A 23,800-nucleotide genomic window follows, 5' to 3' on the forward strand; every position below is an offset into this window, starting at 1 on the left:
CGGAAGTTATTCTCGTCCTTAAGTTTTACGCACCAATGTACACTACTGGCCATTAAAATTGCTACACCATGAAGATGACGTGCTACAGATGCGAAATTTAACCGACAGGAAGAAGATTCTGAGATATGCAAATGATTAGCTTTTCAGAGCATTCACACAAGGTTGGCGCTGGTGGCGACACCTACAACGTGCTGACATGAGGAAAGTTTCCACCCGATTTGTCATACACAAACAGCAGTTGATCGGCGTTGCCTGGTGAAACGTTGTTGTGATGCCTCGTGTAAGGAGGAGAAATGCGTACCATCACGTTTCCGACTTTGATAAATGTCGGGTTGTAGCCTATCGCGATTGCGGTTTATCGTATCACGACATTGCTGCTCGCGTTGGTCGACATCCAATGACTGTTAGCAGAATATGGAATCGGTCGGTTCATGAGGGTAATACGGAACGCCGTGCTCGATCCCAACGGCTTCGTATCACTAGCAGTCGAGATGACAGACATCTTATCCGCATGGCTGTAACGGTTCGTGCAGCCTCGTCTCGATCCCTGAGTCAACAGATGGGGACGTCTGCAAGACAACAACCATCTGCACGAACAGTTCGACGATGTTTGCAGCAGCGTGGATTATCAGCTCGGAGACCACGGTTGCGGTTACCCTTGACGCTGTCACAGACAGGAGCGCCTGTTATGGTTTACTCAACGGCGAACCGGGGTGCACGAATGGCAAAACGTCATTTTTTCGGATGAGTCCAGGTTCTGTTTACAGCATCATGATGGTCGCACCCGTGTTTGGCGACATCGCGGTGAACGCACATTGGAAGCGTGTATACGTCATCGCCATACTGTCGCATCACCCAGCGTGATGGTATGGGGTGCCATTGGTTACAGGCCTCGGTCACCTCTTGTTCGCGTTGTGTTACGACCCGTGGCTCTATCCTTCATTCGATCCCTGCGAATCCCTACATTTCAGCAGGATAATGTACGACCGCATGTTGGAGGTCTTGTTCGGGCCTTTCTGGATACAGAAAATGTTGGGACTGCTGGCCTGGCCAGCACTTTCTCCAGATCTCTCACCAATTGAAAACGTCTGGTCAATGGTGGCCGAGCAACTGCCTCGTCACAATACGCCAGTCACTACTGTTAATGAAGTGTGGTATCATGTTGAAGCTGCATGGGCAGCTGTACCTGTACACGCCATCCAAGATACGTTGGACTCAATGGCCAGGCATATCAGGGCCGTTATTACGGCCAGAGGTGGTTGTTCTGGGTATTGATTTATCAGGATCCGTGCACCCAAATTGCATGAAAATGTAATGACATGTCAGTTCTAGTATAATATGTTTGTTTAATGAATACCCGTTTATCATCTGCATTTCTTCTTGGTGTTGCAATTTTATTGGCCAGTAGTGTATTTTATATTGAACACGCTGGGAATAGCCCTTGTTAAAGCCCAAGTTAACAAGGATTTATTTGAGGGCGAATAATCTCGCGCTACAGGAGACTGAGCAGATCACTCCTGCTTGCAAAAAGAATAAAGTGCCAGATGCATAGAATAGTTAATAATATTGCTAATATCCGTCTTTGCTGAATGTTAAAGCACGTTTTAAAGGTGAACATTGTGACGTTCTTTGAGCTTCGGTTGTAGAATCGGCACAGATTTAATGAAAGCTTTGTGTGTGAAACAGAGCTTCCTTTATACACATACGATATCACACAAATGGTAGATGCATATGAAAAGGTAGATTCCTTCTTCCTACATTTTGAAAAGACGTTCGACACTTTTCGCTGCTAATAATGTACGATTAGGTGCGATCGTAGCGAGTATCTTAACAGATATGCAATTTTTCCGCATGATTTTTTGAAGAACTTATTACAATATACTGGACGGCGAATTCTCAACAAAAACGAAGATAACATCGTCTGTGCTCCAAGGATTAGATTAGATTAGATTCGGTTTTCGTTCCACAGACCCAAACATTAGATGATGCTAGTGGGTGTGGAACATGCGAAAAGATATAACATAAAGAACATAGAACATCTGAATATAATACTTACTGCCGTAATCATTTGTCAGAAGATTGTCAAGCTACTTGAATGCATTATAGCAAACTGGAACTGATAATTTTTACACTATTAATACACTGTCAGAATGGAACATAGTTCTGCACTTCTTAATAAATTTATCATACACTGTTATGACCAAGTGCTGTCAAAACTGAACTCTAACAGATATTTTTACTTCAGCTGATCTAAGAGTCCGGAGTTTCCTATCAAAAGGTCTTTCAAACTCTGTTTAAACTGTGCTTTATATGAAACCAAGCTTTTAACGGTAGCTGGCAATTTATTGAAAATACATTTTCTTGGATATTGGACCAAGGTAAATGATTTTTGAAAGAAGATAAATGATTTTAGGTCTTCACGTAGATTGTAGTTATTCCTAGTATTAATGCTATATATTGAGCTATTGGGTGGAAAAAGATACACATATTATTTGCAACAAATTTCGTTAAGGAATAAGTATACTGACTGAGAAACAGTGGTCAGAATACCATGTTCCTTTAACACGATATTCTTTAACTTACACCACCAACAAGTCTTACTACGCGCTTTTGCACTCAAAAAACTTTCGCTAGGCTTCAAGAGTTACCCCAAAATATGATCCCATATGACATAATGAATACTTACATCTTATACATCTGACTTCATTCGTATTGCAAATGCAGACTTGTTTAGGCGCTTCAGCAGTTCGGTAGTATGCCCTTCCCAACTGAAATTACTGTCGGGTTATAATCCCATAAATTTAACACTGTCAAACTCTTTTATCTCATGTCCTCATATGTTATACACATGCTGGAAGGAAATCTCTTACAGGTTCTGAACTGCATATAGCGGGTTTTTTCGAAGTTTAATGACATTGAATAGGCTTTAAACCATTTATTAACGCCAGTGAAAATTTGATTAGCAGCCATTTCTAAATCTGAACTTTATTTGCTATTAATTGCAATGTTTGTATCATCTGCAAACAAAACAAACATAGCATCCGACAACGTAAATCGGCGTTGCCCCTAGGAATGTTAACACTATCTCTTGCGTTATCAGGTAGGTACAACAGCATCATCAGATTGTTGAATGACCATGGTGGTGTGCACAGGTATGCATCGTCCTCTGACAGTAGTAAGGATAACTCGATAGCACTCGATTAAGAGATTAACGGTGAGATCCTGTACACCGTCAAGTTGCTTAAATACTTAGAAGCGCCATGAAGGGGCTGAGCGAGTGAAATCAGTAATAGGGAAGGCAAATGGAAAAATGAAGTTTACTGGAAGAGTTATGAGAAAGTGCTAATCATTTGTTCCGGGAATCGCATAAAAAATATTAGTGCTACCAATTTCGGAGTATTGTCTGGGCGCATGAACTCCTTCTCAAGTAAGCATGACAGCATAAATCGTACGCATGTAGAGATGCGCTGTTGAGACAGTTAAAGTAGCAGATCGATATACAAACAAACCAACTCCGTCCGAAAAGGTCTTAAAGACACAACGGTCACCGACCGACCGCCATGTCATCCTCTGACTATAGGCGTCACTACCTGCAGATATGCAGGGATAGGTGGTCAGCGCAACGCTCTCTTGGCTATTGTCAATATCCGTGAGTGGAGCCGCTAGCTCGGCAGACCAGGGCGGTCACCCGTCCAAGTGGTAGCCAAATCCGACAGCGCTCAACTCTCAACTGTGGCAAGACCGTTGGCAGCATATCAGTATCGCCGAAACGAAATATAGAGACACTCGGGTATCTGAAATGGGGGTCCTTGAAAGAAACGCGACGTTGTTTCCACTAATCGCTGTTGGATTTTACGGTACGATTATTCGAAAAAGCCTTTGCGAGATTTCTCGCTTCCAACATCGTGTGTTTCGCTTAGGGATAATGAGAATTATGTACGTTAGGGTGCCTCCAGAGGTAAGCAAACATGCAATTTCCTGCTTTTCCAGGCGCGAATGGAACAGGGCAGAAATGCACTAACACTGGTGCGTAGTACCATCCACCACAAACGTGCAGTGCATTGGATATGTTGAATTTGGCAAAGTTCACTGCGGTCTTCGTTTTGCTCCTTCCCAGTAAATTTCAACATGATACTTAAACAATTCTTTCAAGAAGGGTGGAAAACTGGGGAAATGCCTAATATCTGGCAGACATACTGTCCAAAACGAACACGGTTTTTTGGCCATTAACGATCGTCCGTTAACGTAAGTTACAAATTTTGCGAATTTTGCGAAATAATTGCATCAGGACGTACCGGGTTAGCATGCTGTCCTTATAAGTGACAGCACTTCAGCTAGAGAAATACCATTAACTTCTACAAGAATGCAGACGGACGGAAAACTTCGGTATTTCAAAGGTTTCCTCTAGTAGAGCATCCATAATCCTCCAAGTTCTTACGCGTGGTGAAGACGGAAAATAGAGAGCGTACTTATTTAAACTTCTTCCGTTAGTGATCCCTGTACTGAAAGGAAGCGTTATCTGTGAAAATCAATTTAAACAATGTGGCAGATTTTAATAGAAAAGCTTCGACTGTCAGGCTTTTCGTAAAATGGGTGATCTGGATAAAATAGCTATTTCGATCCTCACAATTCCCTGTAGAACAGATGGGGATATCTTAAACGTCACTGTCTTCGCTGTCGTTGAGTCAGAAGTTTCACTTTTCTTTGACCGACAATACCGACAAACAAAAATTCATCTACTATACTTCTGAGAAAGTGGTAGTTATTACTACATTGTCATTTAGTAACACTCGAGTGTTTGCCAGAACTGCTTTACATTACATGTGTTATGAGGAACACTAGCCTGCTAGATGCCTGGAGAAAAAATTAGTTGTTGTGGCCAATGAGTAGGTGAATTGTGCATAAAATAAGGCAAAGTGCAGAAGGTACGGCAGTTGAGATTTACCTGGGTTGTCTCCGATTAAGGATCCATCTAGCTCTCGTTTCGGGATCCTCATGTCCAGAGTCTGGTAGAAAATGGCAAGCATTGCGGAGAAAAACCCAGCCAGACATGTGTAGAACAGGACGTAGAAAAGGAGAATTTTTGCTGAAACAGAAGAAAACAAAAATATAGCCAACTAATCAGAGGACAATCAAGATCAATATAATTTTAGAGCTCAGTGATATAACAAAACTGAACGCAACAATATTATTTAGATATAATATATAAAGTTTTTTTAAAGAAACAAAGGCGATTTGCCTATATTTACTAGGAGGAAAAGTACATCAAATAAATAAATTTGTTTGAACACTTCTACGTTTCTAAAGAGTATCCATTTTTAAGTCCTACTTGTTTCATTGTTTTTATTTCAATGAGTTTTCGTTACAATATGATGTTTACGAATAAGTATTATAAGTTATCGTTTTTCTCTTACGAATTTATGTGCTACTTGTCCTTTCGACATTAGCGGCTTGTCAACAACGTCGGGAATAGAACACACATGAAATGTGAGGTTAATACCACTGCAGGGAAGCGTTGGGATATGAACTTGGTGATAAAGGCAGTTTCTCCCTCCCACCATTCTGCCCATATCTTACCTTCCATATAAACTCGGTAACTCAAATTGCTAATTATTTCATCTGCGGCTGGAGTAAAAGCAAGTAATTATCCGTCTTCATTGTGCGTGCAGTAAAATGCGTAAAATTATAGCAATGGTCGTCACGGATGGACATTTGTAAGCTTAAGAAGAGGTTCATATGTCAAAGTGGCAACTTCCTTCCTTTATTGTGACGTACGTGTGTTATTCGTGTGCAGTTGGTGTTGAAGAAGGACTCTGATGATGAAACAAGCTGGTTACGAATATCGTTCCGTTTACTTAGCACACTATGGAGCAGTGGTGACACACGGCTGCGTGTTTCGAAAGTCAAGATCTCATCATTTATCAGTGTTGAAATCAGCAGCCGGACGTGTTTGAAGTTGCAGAGTACAGCCATAAAATAAACTGGTATCAATAAGAAAGTTCTTGCCTTATTTAAAATCGCCAGTTCATGTTATGTAGTGGTGTGCGCAATGGACACTAAATGAATCAAGCTACCAACAGGTCCCTTCCATAATATAAGACGTTGTAATGTGTGGGAATTGAAAAGAGCAATGTGAACTGGACATTTAAAAACAAGAACAGAATTTTTCGTCCGGATAATGTTGTTAAATGATCGTTACTTTTCATGTTCCAATATGGAACGTCAACAGAAACAGCCGGACGTTTAGAGCTTGACTCTAGAATTGAGTAGCTGTGTGTTGAGATTGCTGTATTGTGTGTCACATGCTGAATAAACATAACGATTAACTTTTAACAACCACTTAACTTCAACCTGCTTGCTTTAGTGGAAGCCTTGTTCCCCCTCTACAGGTTTTACCTCCTCCGCCCAATACTTCCTTCAATTACCAAACTGACTGTTCCCTGATGCCTCAGGATGCGTCCTACCAACCGAAATCTCCTTTTACTCAGGTTGCGGCAGAAATTTCCTTTTTCCGCAACTCTGTCCAGTTCCTCCTTATTAGTTATGCGATGTTCCCATATAATCTTCTTGCAGTAGCGCATTGATAAAGTTTTTATTGTCTTCTTGTGTTAACTTTCTGCTGTCAACGTTTCATCTCCGAAAAAAGCTGCACTCTGGATCATTTCCTTCCACAAATTCAGACTCAGGGTCAAGAAGTTTCTCTTTTTCAGAAATGTGTTTTTACTGTCGTCATTCCGCATATTATATCTTCTTTACTTCTTCAATCGCCATTTATTTTGCTGGGAAAATAGCAAAACTAAATCTGCAATTTTATATATGGCCTTTCTAATGTAATTCCCTCAGCATCGCCTGATTTAATTTGATTTCACTCTACTATCCTTATTTTACTTTCGTTGATTGATATTCATCTTTTAACCTCAGTTCTAGACAACATCTTGACAGCATTACAGTACTATCAGGAAACATCAGCTTTTTCACATTTGTTACTCTTGAATATTACTTTCCTTTCGCAATTTCTCTCTGGATTGGTTTACGGTTTGCTTACAGATTCAATGAAAACAGTGCTTGGTGCTTTCCTTTCATGTCCTTGGACTGCTTGTAACTGCCGTTTAGTTTCTGGTAAAGTTGCAGATAATCTTTCGCGCTCTGTATTTTATCCCTGCTACCTTCAAAGTTTCAGAGAATAATCCAGTCTACAGTGTCAAAACATTTCTCTCAATCTACAATCGTATTTCTTCATGTGTTCATAAACTTCACCAGAACCCAAACTGATCACCCCCGAATCGATTTCTACCAGTTTTTACATTATTCTATAAATAATTGTGGCCAGTAAATTATTACATTCTTCTTGTTCAAGTTGCGAGATGTGTGGAGGGCTGTCTTTTAGTGGAACATGCTGTTCAAGGAAATCCATCGTCACAACTTTTACTTTCCTTAAAAACCGCGTGCCAGTAATTCATCAGTGTGCTGAAAAGTGATGCCCCAATTTTTTATTTTGTACCCAATATCGGCTGAGGTATTACGTGTCATATTACTCAGACGACTTTCTTTCTTCGCTGACGCAAGTTGCCACCCTCTGCGATAGAGGAGTCCGAATAGTAACGTGTAACATGGCGGTGCTTGAGAAACAGCGTGTTTTAATCGAGTTTCTAACCGCAGACAAAGTGCCTCCAACTGAAACCCACAAGAGAATGAAAGCCATGTACGGTGCTGATTGTACCGATATTAGTAATAGGCGACGATAGGTTGTTCGTGATATCATGAGAGCATATACGGGCCATCTACGCAGAACCGAGATACAGAATGCACGAATTCGAAAAGTTCTTCCACAAATGGAGCACCCTTTTCTTCAGAATGACAACCTAAGACCGCGTAAGAGAGCTGCGGCATCTGCAACAATCCGACGCCTTTTCATCTGCTTCCGTAACTTCAAGGAAGCCTTCGAGGACTTTACTTTGATAGTGATGAAGCGGTGCAAGCAGAGGTGAGGTGGTTCCATCAACAAAGTCAGACATTCCACAGTGACGGTTTCAACAAACAGATCTATAGCCAGGGTGACTACATTGAGAAATAAATATGTAAAGTGAAGAATAAACATGTAGAATGTTAATAAAGTTCGTTTTATTCAAAAAGCTTGAAGAGATTTCACGTAAAAAATTCGGGTGCATTAGTTTTCAGCACGCCCTCGTATATCTTCATTCCCGCACGTAATCCAAATCAGAACATTCTGCAAAATAAACTCTGCAGGCCAATGTGGTCTAACGAGCAGACGTGTGCTCGCACAGTGACTCTCCTCCCATGCGTACTCCCACACAAGCACTGCGCACGCCAAACCAGATCCTTTGAGTCCAGAAACGAACAGTAATGTACTGCAAGCTTAAAGTTACAGGAGAGCATTTAAATTAGAAAACTGATAGAACAACAAAAGCTGTGTCTGGTGAATATTGTATCGACGTCAGTAACGTGCGACGTTGGGTTGTTCACGCTTATAATGAAGGAAACCGCTGTGCTAACCTCAACGTGTGTGGAGAGTGGACGACCGCATATGGCAGCCGAGGAGATTCATCTGTATCGAGTTGATGAGCACAAAAATCGTCGGATAACACAGGTAAGTGTGGCACGTCACGAGAGCGCGTACAGGCCACCGTTGTAGAAGTATGGTACAGAGAACTGAAAGCACGAATTCGAAGAGTTTGTCCACAAATGGAGCACCTCCTCCTTCAGCATGACAAAATCAGAATACATGCGAGAGCTGTGGCATCTGCAACAAGCCGACAGCTCGAGTCCACTGTTATCGACCAAACTCCATGCAGTCCCGACTTGGCCCCATTAGATTTTCATCTGTTTCTGAAACTTAAAAAAATACCTTCGAGAACTTCACTTTGATAGTGATGAAGCGGTGAAAGCAGACTTAGAAAGCGCGAACGATCTCGCGGACGTGTGTCCACAAGGCGAGACTCTCCAAAGCCTTCTCCCACACAACAGCAACACTTGATGCACGCCGGCCGCTGTGACCGAGCGGCTCTAGGCGCTTCAGTCCGGAATCGCGCTGCTGCTACGGTCGCAGGTTCGAATCTTGCCTCGGACACGGATGTGTGTGATGTCCTTAGATTAGTTGGGTTTACGTAGTTCTAAGTTCAAGGGGACTGATGACCTCAGATGTTAAGTCCCATAGTGCTTGGAGCCCTTTGAACCATTTTTGAACTTGCTGCACGCCGGCGCGCGGCATACCAGACCGATTATTGAGGCCAGAAAGAAACAATAATGTACTGTACGCCCAAATTTACACAACTGTATGTAATTCAGAGAACTGATAGTAATTCCGCATATACAGGAATATTATGCAATAAAGTGAGGTAAAATTAGAATGTCAGATAAATATATGACCAGCGAAGCCTACGAATTTTTTGTCTCTCTCGTGACCTCACATCCATAAGGTGGATAATATTTAGACAGATATCGATGCCGCTGTTTTAATATTTCAGAGATCTTGCTCTTGTAAGACACTGGAATCACATTCTGAAAACAGTGCTCCCAACCGCAGATTTAGTCCTTTGCAGATTTCCGGAAATCGCTCGAGGCAAATGTCGGAATGTTTCCCTACGCCTCTCCTTCCCCAATCTTATACGCCTTCAGTGGTGAGCGTGTCGCCGAGAGGGCGTTGTCGCCCGTGAGGCTGAGCGACCGCTACGGTCGCAGGTTCGATTACTGCCTCGGGCATGGATGTGTGTGCGATGTCCTTATGTTAGTTAGGTTTAAGTAGTTGTAAGTTCTAGGGGACTGATGACCGCAGATGTTAAGTCCCATAGTGCTCAGAGTCATTTGAACCATTTTTGGAGGGACGTTAAACCTTAATCTTCCTTCCCTTTTCGAGGTCCGCAGTTCGATAGTTCTGGATAGTTTTCGCCGAAGTTGCCCAGCAGTGAGCCAGCATCGATCGTTCCGGCTGCCGGCCGCTCTAGGTGAGGGTTTCTCGTGAGTGCCCACTGTTGGTACCTCTGCAGACGGCGCTGCGTCCGCAGCCGCCGGGCGGCCGGCCGGCCGGGCGCCGCTACACCGCGGTCGATACTTGCGCCTCTGCCGCCGCCGCCGCCTCTGACGTCACGGCCTATTGATCCGCCGCCGGCCCCAGGCTCGCCGCCACAGCCGCATATCGCGGCGGCCCTATCGCCACTCCCACAATCCCGTCCCGTCTCGAGACCTGCGTTACACAACGGTAGACCAGGCCGCAGCTCAGTCATACTGCCTGCCGGTACTGTCTGCAATACTTACGACGTCTAGGGGCGATACATAAAGTCGTGGGGAACAACTTCCGTTAGAGCTAAAAAGGTTCGCTCATGCTGCCTGGCTACAATAGGCGTCTTTCCATCGAATTCGTTGTCCCTGTGACGACGAGATTTCGCAGAAGTAGCATGGCCTACTAATTAGGTGTGCTGCCTGTGCCTACTACTTATCCCAGTAAATTCACAGAGTGGTTTTCAGCATGTACGCCAAGACCGTCTTTAGGGGGATCAGGAACTCGTCTATTCCCTTTCACGCGGAGCAGATGACTGGATTGTGAGCGACACTCAGTGCACAGGGCCTACGTCCTATCGCCTCTCAGGCATATTACCAACAATGCAAGGGCTATTCGGAAAGTAAGATTCCGATCGGTCACGCAATGCATCCCATATAACTTGCTTATTCATGACATTCCTCAGCCGCACGCAACAGGGTTAATGAGTACGTTCCTGCAGCGTTTTCGATGGGAAGTGTCTGACCACTCATGTTTGAGCACCCTACATACAGGCCGGACTCTTCGTTCTGTGTTTCATCTCTGTTCACATGAAACGCTGCCGAGCGGGGTAGCCACGCGGTCGTAGGGCGTCTTGTCACGTTCAGCGCGGCTCCCCTCGTCGGAGGTTCGACTCCTCCCTTGGGCATGTGTGTGTGTGTGTGTGTGTGTGTGTGTGTGTGTGTGTGTGTGTCGTCCTTAGCCTAAGTTAAAGTTAGATTAAATAATGTGTAAGTTTAGAGACCGACGACCTCAGCAGTTTGGTCCCATAACACCTTGCCAAAAATTTCCAAATTTACATGAACCGCTGGCTGTGAAGACAACATTTTGGCTTAGGAAACGAGCTACAGCTCAGCGCAGAGAATTCGCGGAAAGCACAGGCGACTGCCTTTCTAAGACGATGGTATTAGAAAGTTGTTTCAAATGTGTGTGAATTCCTAAGGGACCAAACCTGTAAGGTCATCGGTCCCTAGACTTACACACTACTTAAACTAGCTTATACTAAGAACAACACACACACCCATGCCCGAGGGAGGACTCGAACATCCGGCGGGAGGGACCGCGCAGTCCGTGAAATGGCGCCTCTAACCGCGCGGCCAATCAGCGCGGCAGCTGTTTAACGCTGCGACAAAATGTCCAAGTCGGAGCGGCGACTATGTGCAGAAGTGTCTGGGTGGTGTAGTAACTGTTGCAAACAAAACATTTTTGATTTTCTCTGTGGTTTCCATTACGCTAAAAGCCGAATGAGCAATTTGTCTCATGTGTTTATTTTTTGCTGTAGATTTTGCCTTGAGGACCATTCTCAAAGGAAGAAATCTAAAGGTTAGAAGTCTTGGGACCATGGCCACAAAGAAGCGTGACCATTTCCGCCGATCCACCATCTGGGGAGCGTTAGGTTTAAACGATGTGTCACTTGACGACTAGATTTTACAGGAGCCCCGTCGTGCTGGAAGAACAGATACATCCTTGTAACCAAAAGGAACCTCCTCCAGTAATGCTAGAAACTCATTTTCATGGGTCTAAGTAACGTTGCCCTGTAAAACGATGCAGCAAGCTCAAATTATATTGTAGCATTGGCAAACAAATCGTAATATCAGCTGAAAAATTCAGTTATGTAAACTCAGACTCAGTTTCACAATTTGAACTTCAAAACAAAAATGACAGTCGATAAATAAATCTATTGCTACTGGTGTACCAACATGTGTCAAGAAAACTTATCTCTGTAACCTATGCGGGCCGCTGTGGTCTAGCGGTTCTAGGCGCTCAGTCCGGAACCGCGGGACTGCTACGGTCGCAGGTTCCAATCCTGCCTCGGGCATGGGTGTTGTGTGATGTCCTTAGGTTAGTTAGGTTTAAGTAGTTCTAAGTTCTAGGGGACTGATGACCACAGATGTTAAGTCCCATAGTGCTCAGAGCCATTTTTTTCTGTAACCTATCAAAATCTGCCACATGCCACAAGGAATATTTTATTCGCATTAGTCTATACTGCTACTTTCTAAAATATTTACTATTCCTGTAAAACATCGTCTATAGAAGAGAAAGTGAAAAGCTCCTTGATGCTGTTCGTATACGATGCTCTTTTATGTAAGAGGGGAACGGAACAAAACTATAGCGAAATGCAAAAAGACATGCAAGAGGATCCACGTTTGAAGCAGTGAATGGCAATTGGTTCTGAGCGTAAATAAATGTGACGTATTGCGTATGAATAGGAGAAGAGATCCCTGACTATTCAATTACGCTATTGGCGATGAATAGCTGGAAACAGTAATAACCGTCATGTATATAGAAGTAACCGCCTGGAGCGACACAATCGTATAAAAGCAATCACAGGAGAAGCAGATGAAGAGCTGAGATTCGTTATGAGAAAAGGGAATTTAAGTCATCCCCAAAAGAAATGGCTTACAGAGCACTTCTTTGATTTTTGAGAAATGCTCGTCAATAGGAGACGCCTTGTCAGTTTGAATAATAGAAGAGATAGAGAAACTCCAAAGAAGACATGTGCGTTTCGTTAGCTCGGAAATTCTCAAAAAACTCCAGCTGCAGACTCTACAGGAGAGGCGTTGTATATCCCGAAGAGGTTTACTGCTGGAATTTTGAAATTTTTCGTTCCAAAAAGATTCAAACAACATATTACTACCTTCGGCACATGTCTCGTGAAATCACAACGACCAGAAAATTACAGAAATAAGAGTCCATAGCGGCTTCTATAGACAGTCGTTCTTTCCATGCAGTAATCGCGAATGGAAAAGGGATGGGGGAAATGAAGATGGTAATACAAATGCCTTCTGCCACACACAGTAATGTAGGTGGCCGAGTATAAAAGTAAAACTCAATTCACACTGCACGTCACGGAACACAACGAAACGGAATGGAAGGTCAATGTACTCCACAGTGCATTTCAAATGACGGCGCTCACAGAGGCCGTCAGCGGAACTGAAAGTCAAAGTGAAGGATTCTCGGTGACACAGTTTGACGCTGCCGTGACGGCGGCGGCGGCTGATAACGTCGGCAGTTAATCACTGTCACTCGTTCTGTAGTATAGGATTTTGAGCTTTAGTGTCTTATTAAACTTTCAAGTTGCATGAGGAATCAGAGTCGGCGAAAGTATCGATGTATCAATTTTTCGATAGATTTCTTGAATTATATCGATGCTGACAATATGTTGGATGTAAAATGTTTACATTGTCGAGTACAGAAATTTGGAGGAATCAGAAATATTGATTCTGATTTGAAAAAAGATATTATTAGTTTCGAAACAAGAAACAGTTCTGGACATACAACTCAGTCCGCTGGATGTGACATCGCAGTTTGCTACCAGCGGAATATGAGCGTGTTAGTACCACAGGCATTTTCCGTCGGAATGAATCGAGGAAGTGGGAGAGCTCGAATCGCCATAACTGTAGGAGTTCATAGGGTGGGGGGTTCGGGTGGAGGGATTTCTGTTGCGTTATATGTCCTCTAGTCACCGTTAGCGATACTGTTGTGGAATTGTCAATATAGCACTAAATCCAGACATCGTTCTTGTATTCGAAAGAAATTAGCAAACGTGGACTTCCAGACCCTAAAAGGGTGAGACATAATTGTCATCTATTGGAGAGGACCCCTCCTCGAATTGAGATATAGCGACAGAACAATCGGTCGAGACGCGACAGTTGTTAGTTTTCGTAGTCGTGGTAGTGTACAGAACTCGCTACTGTGCAACGTCCGCTCAGCTCGAGATACTACACGCTCTAACGAGCGAACTATCAACTGGATCACGGCAGTGTCTTGTAACGAAAGTTGTCAACTGGCAAGCAAACATCTGTTTTTCCGACCAGTTCGCACATTTGATATAGTACTCAGGTGTGCTCTAGTCGACAGTTCACTCTTTCGTCCATGGCGTTGTAAGCGTGATATTTGGAAGTGTTGTAGCCAGGCGAGTTGTTTATTTGGCAGCATAGGCAGTTGTAGATAGTGATGACTGTACAGGAGCGCAGCACTAACTTTTCACAGGTTATGCGATGATAAACAAAGTGTGCTAGATTCTGAAACAGAATATAGTGCGTCACTCTCTTAAACGAATATAGACCACATACCTGTGACTGCATATGTGCATTGCCGGAAGAAAACTAGTGCACGTGGAAAGATGACGTAGATTTTGATCCGATGACGGAATATGCCACCTGGAGGGTAGTATATGTGCTCATAATGATTTCATCGTCGTCTGCCAACAGACAGAGTAGTGGAATGTCTACCAGAGCACCGTCTGTGTCTACCCTTTAATAGGAGATGCTCGCAACCAGAAGGTTCAGTGTGGTGCAAACGTGTGAAATATGCAGCCAAGTGAGCGAGTTTGAAAGGGGTCAGATTGAGGCTCTGAAGCTGGCCGCTGTGGCCGAGCGATTCTAGGCGCTTCAGTCCGAAAGCGCTCTGCTGCTACGGTCGGAGGTTTGAATCCTGCCTCGGGCTTGGATGTATGTGATGTCCTTAGGTTAGTTAGGTTTAAGTAGTTCTAAGTCTAGGGGACTGATAACTTCAGATGTTAAGTTTCATAGTGCTTAGAGCCATTTGAACTATTTTTTTGAGGCTCTGGTCCTGTCGGGGAACTGCCACACAAGTTGGACGTGCTTCGTCATTTGAGCAACGATGCTGATTATCAGTGGTGAAGTGAACATTGTCAACTCTGCAAACGAGGTTCTGGACGTCCACGCAGCACAGAAGCCCGCCAGGATGTCTTTCAAGGGCAGCGGTGGCAATCTGTACAGCTGTCACAGCACACATAAGAGGGCTTGTGAGCCTAGACATGTCGACACGAACTGCTGCGAACTGGTTATTAGCACCAACTCTAGCCCGTCTTCCACTTACACCACAGCATCGACGTGCACGGCTCAACTGATGACGTCGGAGGATCACTTGGAAGACAGAATGCCGCGTCGTGGTCTTCGGGGATGAAAGGAGATTATGCCTACATGCAGGGGATGGTCTTTTGTATGTATGATGTAGACCTGGTGGGCGGTGTCTCATAGAGCGCATTCGTTAAGACCACACTAGCCCCACTCCAGGCAGTAGAGTCTGGGGTGCGATAAGCTACAACTTCGACCTTTGGTGTTTCTGGAGGGGATGCTAACCAACGTTCGGTACGTGCAGAATGTTGTTAGAAACGGTTTTTGGCCCTTCTTGCAGTAGGAAGTTGATGTGTGTTCCACTAGGATAATGCTCGATCATTCACTGCCCATGAATTTCAACATACTCGAAGTGCAACAACTTAACCTCGCCAGCAAACAATCTCCTGAATTGTGCCCATTCTAGCACTTGTGGAATATCATGGGACGAGAAGTCACTCGTGCGACTCTTCAACCAGCGACTCTTGCAGAACTACGTGAACAGTTCGAGCAGGTATGCAATAACATATCCCAAGACAATATTCGCCATCCGTACGATCAACTGGCTGCCAGCGTTGCGCCTGCATTGTCGCCCCTGAGGACTACTCTGCGGCCGGCCGGAGTGGCCGTGCGGTTCTAGGCGCTACAGTCTGGAACCGAGCGACCGCTACGGTCGCAGGTTCGAATTCTGCCTCGGGCATAGATGTGTGTGATGTCCTTAGGTTAGTTAGGTTTAAGTAGTTTTAAGTTCTAGGAGACTGATGACCTCAGAAGTTAAGTCCCATAGTGCTCAGAGCCATTTGAACCATTTGAACTACTCTGCGGACTAATATGGGTGTTCCAGCTTGGGTCGATACCTGGACCTGAGAACTTCTTATGATATTGATATTAAATGTAACAATTTCATGTACTGCATATGCACTATGGCAATAATAAACCTTGAGTGGACTGGAAACCTCTACAAGGATGTACTATTTTTCCGGCAATGTACATAAAACTAAGAATTATCGTCACTGCATGACCAACTTCATTGTTGACGGGGCAATTCACTTCATTCGCACTGCTATACCAGCCACAGACTAAGAAGCAAGAATTTTATTCCAAATTAGTGACATAATTAAACGGTGTGTGCCAGAATCTGTATTAAAAAAGAGTGTAACATTATCTTCAAACAAACAGAGATAAAAACCAAAATAAAACACTAACAAGTTAGGGATTTTATGTCTCCATTAAAGTTTAACATTCTGAGCCGCACAAATTTTGAAAGCTGCCACACAGATATTTCTCTTCGTATGGAAGTTATCTGCTCCTCTACAGCCTGTACTCATCTGTTCATATTTGTGTATCTGCTGCCGTCAGCGTGCTCCCATCATGTAATTCACACGTTTCGCTACTTGCTACGTATACATTTCCTATCCTCAACGTTTGTCTTTCGTTTTTCAATAGCTACTTCTTTCACCTGTTTTACTTTAATCAGTAACTCAACTTTTTTTGGTTACCTCACTTTCCAGAATTTTATTTATACTATTGAATCTCAAGTATCAGTTTACAATCCAACTAAATTCAATCCCATTACTAACACCGATAAAGCAGATATATACTGAACTTGCTACACTTCAAAACATAACGTTAGTATCTGGAGCCTACCATTAGGAAACTGTTGCGAAATGCAGAAAGACCCGCCGATGATCAGCGTTAGGTGCACTGGTGACTGGCAGCTGACCATCGATAAAAACAAATGTAATATCGCTTATGTAAGTGATCAGAAATATCCACTAAGATTTGATTACATCATCACCGAGCGCTCACTGGACTCAGTCCCAAAGAATCATGTACAGATATGTGTGCGTAGAAATTAAAGGTGGAATGACCATATAAGTTTAATTACGGTGAATGCAGATGCAAGGCCTCGATTCACTAGAAGAATACTAAGGTATTGCAATATTAATTTACGAAGGCGGTCGCCTTCAAAATACTCCCGTCACTATTGACCTTGACGTCCACGGGACATAAACCCTGATCTTCCACGTACTGCACAGTTCGCTACGTTTCTTTTTAGATAGTACTAACGACCTGTTCCGGCTGCCAACGGGTATCACTTAAGTACGAACGGCCGGGCGACTTGTGTGGCGCAGCGATGATTTTGCTCACGGTCCACTTCGTAGAGAGATCAACGTTATATAATTGAATTCTACTATAACTTAAAGATTTCAGTAGCACACACCAGGAAAATTCCCAGGTGGCACGATTTCACTGTCACACACCATCATAGTTCAGCCAATTTGCACGAAATGTTAATAAATTATATAGACAAGCCTTCTACGTGAATAGTGAAGGCTGTATCAAAATGTCTATAGCAGTTTCCGGGATTGGCATTCACATACAGACATACCATTATGTTGTCATCCTCCGGTAGCTGAGTGTTCAGCGCGACAGAATGTCAATCCTAAGGGCCCTGGTTCGATTCCCGGCTGGGTCGGAGATTTTCTCCACTCAGGGACTGGGTGTTTGTGTTGTCCTACTCATCATCATTTCATCCCCATCGACGCGCAAGTTGCCGAAGTGGCGTCAAATCGAAAGACTTGCACCCGACGAACGGCCTACCAGACGGGAGGCCATAGTCACACGACATTTACCATCATGTTTTGTGTTAAAATTAAAGTATCCGCAAATGCGACCATTGAGAAGTCCAAACAGCCCTACGGGGAACATTACTCATCAAGAGCACACGTTATTCGCAGGCACAAATTACTTATGGAAGGCCGAGATAACGTCGAAGGTGAACCTCGCTCAGGCAAGTCTCCAGTTTCAAATCCGATGAAAACGTCGAACGTATTCGTGCTCATGTGAGAGCAAACCTCCAGCAGAAACTGTCAACCAAGTGTTTCACAAATACGTGCTTAAAAGGCTCAGGAAAAGGGTGAATCGATTCAGACTGGACATTGTAGACAAATGGATGCTGCACCATGACAACGCCCCATGTCACACGGTGATTCCGTCACTGAATTTTTGTCCTCAGAAGGCTTTCTTACTCTTCCACCTGTGTCCTTGTGACTTTTTTCTTTTCCCGAAAGTGGAAAATGACTTAAAAGGAAGTCATTTTGGGTCTCTGGAGAACATTCAGAAGAACGTGACCAACATGTTAAAGGCTGTAACAGTTGAAGCCTTTCAGCGCTGCAACCAAGACTGGGAATAACGATTCCTCAAATGTACAACTGCCTTTGAAGAGGACGATATTGTTGTTTGGAAAAGGAAAAAAAACTTTGGTAGCTAAAAAATCAGTCTCGTTACTTTTTTTCACATCTTGTACAAAATTTCCTCGTGAAGCGGTCTGACTGTTAGTGAAGACCCCTACTGTAGTTCTTGAGATAAACCTTCACATAAATAGCCGGCCGCGGTGACCGTGCGGTTCTGGCGCTGCAGTCAGGAATCGCGGGACTGCTACGGTCGCAGGTTCGAATCCTGCCTCAGGCATGGGTGTGTGTGATGCCTTAGGTTAGTTAGGTTTAAGTAGTTCTAAGTTCTAGGGGACTTATGACCTAAGATGTTGAGTCCCATAGTGCTCAGAGCCATTTGAACCATTTTTTTTCTTCACATAAATAAAGAAAATCCGAGGTGAGCACTTTAATTTAGTAATGTGAATAGATATCTAATGACGATCGACTCACAGGAGTGCCCAGCAATCTTCAGTGGAACACACTACAGGAAAGATGCTGAATCTCACGTGAAAAGTAGTGTACTTCCAAAGATGAGACAAAAACGCTTCGGTGCGTTGAACACACGTTCCTCTCCCGCAATATGGCTAAAGAAGGAGGAAAATGGGTAAATGGTGCTGGTTCAGTATGTGCCTCCACCGTAGCCATTATAATGGTTTGAGGAATATTTACGCTGGTATAGATGCAGAGTACAAGCACGAGGGAAGAGAAGTTCCCGAGTGTTTGGAATCTCTGTTGGGAGAGAAGGTGATGTATGACAGGGTGCCCACGTTGCAATAGAAGTTTGAAGAAGTTTCAGACTGAAGGTACCCTGGTTTTCTATCGAGAACGAATAGGCGTCTCACAAGAAATATCTGTTGCAGTCTGAGGAAGTTTTCGAGAGGCACAAGTACGCAGAACTTCGCTCGGGGTTGCGTGACAGCCTTCCCGACATGACGGCAGAAATATGTTTGGGAGCTTCGAAGGACGACTGGTCGGCGTCGCTGCTGGCGGCACCCGTCCTTCCGGAAGCCCTGAGGGGCGGGGGTGGAGGCGGGGATGGGAGCATCGATGTGTCAGCGGCGTGGCGACGCGAAAGGTCACGGCGCATGCGCGCGCCGCTGACCCACATCGCATCGCGCCATAATGGCCCACTGCAAATAACCGCCGGCGATCGACAGCGGCGTGTGGGGTCGGGGGTGAGGGTGAGGCTCCAATCAATCAACGGCCACGCTCCTGCTCACCGCCCACTGCTTAAGGCTTCCGCCGCTTTTGTTGGCGCCGAGCGCCTGACGACGTACGCGTATGCGGCGTTAGGACAGCAGCTTCACAAAAGCGTGAATGGTTAAAAATAAGGCTCCGGCCTTGACTTGCCTTTGGAAAAGTGAATAGGAAACGCTACGTTTCTGTAATATGATAACAGTTATCCGAATAGACTCTGTAAATCGGCGCGCAGTGTTACGAGCAATCCGACATCACATCATTTTACATGGTCCAGTCATATTAATATGGCCACCGCCTGAGCTCGATGCCAACGTGCAGTAACCACCCACAGATGGCAGGTGGCAGTACTAACAGTCGAGTGTCGTGGGGACCATTCTCTTAATTTCCTTGTTGCTTCTACAATATACGGTTCAAATGGCTCTGAGCACTATGGGACTTAACATCTATGGTCATCACTCCCCTAGAACTTAGAATTACTTAAACCTAACTAACCTAAGGACATCATACAATATACGGGTTCAATAAGAAAGAAGAAAGACGGCTTTCCTGTGGTTTCCTATAGCCCGAGTTAGTGAACGTAGATACGCTGTTAAATACATGGCAAAGTGTCTGATTTTCTCTTTGCGAAGTACTTGTAAGATAACGTCTGCATGCAACAATCACTGCTAATTAAAAAAATTAAAACCCAGAGATGCATCCACATAGTGTTTGTGAAGATCATGTCACCCAAGAACCTCCTACTTTAGGTTTCCCTAAGGAGGGAAGAAGAGTTAGTGTTTTATAAAGCAATACCAGATTCTGCCTCGTTATCTTGAGCAGAATATTGGGCTACACGAGAGAAGGATATTAGGCAATTAGAAATTAAGTTCGTCAAATAAGTGAGGATAAAATCACAAACACCTACATAAGGACAGAATTGGGTGTGAAATTTATGAAGGAAAGCTGCACAAGAAAACTGGGTGTCAAATCTACAACAGAGAAAGTTGCGTACAACAAAATGAAAGGTAAGTATTCTGCGTACGTCGGAGGCCAGTATCCTAAAGGAAATTTTACATTATAACCCTTTCGAGGAAATTTTGTGGGTGGAGTGAAGATATTGTATGAAACCGGAATAACATTATCGTAGCCAAAAACTGAAAAACCAGAAGAAGAGGTAGTGCATGAAGACATAGATATGATCAACCTGTGATGAAAAGGCAGACAGATGACATTCAATACGTATAAACGTAACGTTAAACTCAGCCTGCTCTTTCCTCACGTGACACTTTGTGAACTATGGATGAAAGGCAACAGGCAGATACCATATTTCTAGATTTCCGGGAAGCGTTTAACATGGGGCCCCCACTGCAGACTGTTAATGAAAATCCGAGCATACGGATTAGGTTGTCAGATATGTGAGGGGCTCGAAGATTTGTTAAGTAATAGAACCTAGTACGTTGTCCTCGATGCCGAGTGTATCAGGGACAAGGGTACAGCATAAGGAGGCTCCTCTTATTCTGTATATACCTAAGTGATCTGACAGACAGCGTGAGAAGCAATCTGCGGCTGTTTGCTTATGAAGCTGTAGTGTATGGGAAGGTGTCGTCATTGAATGATTTCAGGAGCAAAATTTCTAGTCAGTGTGATGAATGGCAGCTTGCTCTGAATGTATAAAAACGTAAGTTAATGCAGATGAGAAGAAAAACCGTCTAGTAATGTTCGAATACAGTGTCAATGGTGTGGTGTTTGACACAGTCACGTCGATCTTGGCGTAACGTTGCTAACCGATATGAAACAGGTTCAAATGGCTCTGAGCACTATGCGACTTAACATCTGAGGTCATCAGTCCCCTAGAACTTAGAACTACTTAAAGCTAACTAACCTAAGGACATCACACTCATCCATGCCGGTCGCGCAGTTCCAGACTGAAGCGCCTAGAACCGCTCGGCCACGATATGAAATGGAACGAGCAGGGATGATAGTAGGGAAGGTGAATGGTCAACTTTGGCTTTTGGGAGAATTTTAGGAAAGTACAGCTTATCAGTAAAGGAGACCACTTAAGAACACTAGTGCTACCCTATCCTGAGCGCTGCTCGAATGTTAAGAGACCGCCACCAAGAAAACATCGAAGCACTTCAGAGGCGGGCTGCTAGCTCTATTAGCGGTAGGTTAGAAAAACACGAGGGTATTTGGGAGATGCTTCATTAACTCAAGTGCAAAAAATCTTGGAGGGAAGACGACTTTCTTCTCGCGGAGCTTTATTAAGAAAATTTAGAGAACCAGCATTTGAGGTTGACAGCAGAACGATTCTACTACCGGCAACGTACATTTCACGTAAGGACCACGAACGTAAGAAAATTGGGGTTTCATAGGGTGGCATATAGACAATCCTTTTCCCCTCACTGTGTTTGTGCGTGGAACAGTAAAGGAAATGGCTACCCTCCGCTACGCACCATACAATGGCTTGCGGAGGATGTAGATCGGGGATAGACTACAACCCTGTCTCACTTCCTTCTCAAGCAGTGTTTCGCTTTCATGTCTCTCGTCTCGTTCAACAGTCGCCTGGTTTCTGTGCAAGTTGTAAATAGCGCTTCTCTTCCTGTATTTTACCGCTGCTACCTTCAGAATTTCAGAGAGTGGAACTCTTTTTGAGTTTATTCAACCAGTGGGTTGAAGCACGAACCATCACACGTTTGTTTACGCAGCGTCACAGAAATGCTCTCAGAATCCAGTGGCAGATGTTACGTGTGAAGCGTTGAGCAGTGCCGAGACCTTTTTGAAAGTCTGGTGGGTTTACTGACTTGCATAAGAGTTACGACGGTGGCAGGGGACTGGATACTTACAGCGAACGACATGGTGCATATAGACTGGGGCCTCAGCTTACGTAAAGCGACCAGTGGGGCGGTGAGCAGTGACGCTGTGTGCAGTTAGACAGGTGCTGCAGGCGAAGAAGGTCGCGATAACGCGTGGAGGCCAGGTCAAGCCAGGCGGAGGCGCGTCGCGTTTACGCAAGCAGCGCGTGCGCGCTGAGCTTCACAATTAGCCGAGCGATAATGGACGGCAGCAGCGCGAACCACACTCAGAACGGGCCCCACGATGTGTCAAGCTCCTCGAGTCAGCGGAACTGTGTGTACATGTTACGGAGTTGTCAAGAGTTTCATACTACGAGCGGCATTCGATAAGGAATGCAACACATTTTTTGGCCAGCCAATGTTGGTTGAAAAGTGCAGAATTTGTTGTCGGACATCGTGATACATTCCCACTTTAGCCCTCATAGTTTCATGAAGTTCCTGTTGGTGGCGGCTGTACACGAAGCTTTCCAAATAGAGTCTGGAACGGAGATGCGTTCCAAGCAGAGATCTGTCACTGAGTTTCTTTTGGCGGAAAATCATACCATCGCAGATATTCGTAGGCGTTTGGAAAATGTCTGAGGAGATCTAGTAGTGAACAAAAGCGCGGCGAGTCGTTGGGTGAGGAGTCTGTTACCATCGCAACAAGATAGCGCAGACCTCTCCGATTTCCCGCTTGTCTCAGCTTTGACTCCTGCAATGTTGGAATGCGGGGGTATTCTCAGTAGAGATGGCCGGCAGATCGCAGTTAAACAAGCAAGGGTTCACACAAATCTACACACCCGAGAGGAGCTCACAAAACTTCACTGGTCTGCTCTTCCTCCTCCACCCTACAGCCCAGATGACGCACCTTCCGACTACAATCCGTTCGGCACAATGAATGATGCACGTCAAGGAAGGGAGGTTACTGATACGGTTCCGACGTCGACCAGTAGAGCCATACCATGCGAGCATACAGGCCCTCACAGTGACTGGCGTAAGATCGTCGTGTTGAACGCAGATCATGTTGGAAAGTAAGATTTTGTAGGCCAAAGGAAAAGTTTGAAGTTATTCACATGAGTGCTAAAAGAAATCAGCTTAATTTCGATTACGCATTAAGTCACACAAATCTGAAGGCTGTAAATTCAACTAATTACTTAGAGATTACAATTACAAACAACCTAAATTGGAACGATCACATAGATAATATTGTGGGTAGAGCAAAGCAAAGACTGCGACTCATTGGAAGAACACACAAAAGGTGCAACAGTTCTACTAAAGAGACTGCTTACACCACGCTTGTCCTCCATATTCTGGAGTGTTGCTGTGCAGTGTGGAATCCGCATCGGGTGGGACTGGCGGATGACATCGAAAAAGTACAAAGAAGGGCAGCTCGTTCAGTATTATCGCGAAATAGGGGAGATAGTGTCACAGACATGA

At 44.3% G+C, this 23,800-nt stretch overlaps 1 protein-coding gene across 1 annotated transcript in view; it reads right to left on the reverse strand.

Annotated features, from left to right (window-relative positions):
• LOC126322572 (sodium/potassium-transporting ATPase subunit beta-2) overlaps positions 1-23,800 on the reverse strand; it is a 155,993-nt gene that overhangs the window by 29,660 nt on the left and 102,533 nt on the right. The window contains exon 2 of the mRNA XM_049994438.1: positions 4,946-5,086. Within this exon, the coding sequence (XP_049850395.1) occupies positions 4,946-5,086 (141 nt within the window). The remainder of the gene's footprint in view (positions 1-4,945; positions 5,087-23,800) is intronic.

Source organism: Schistocerca gregaria, chromosome 2 (genome assembly GCF_023897955.1).
Source record: "Schistocerca gregaria isolate iqSchGreg1 chromosome 2, iqSchGreg1.2, whole genome shotgun sequence".
NCBI classification, from domain to species: Eukaryota; Metazoa; Arthropoda; class Insecta; order Orthoptera; family Acrididae; genus Schistocerca; species Schistocerca gregaria.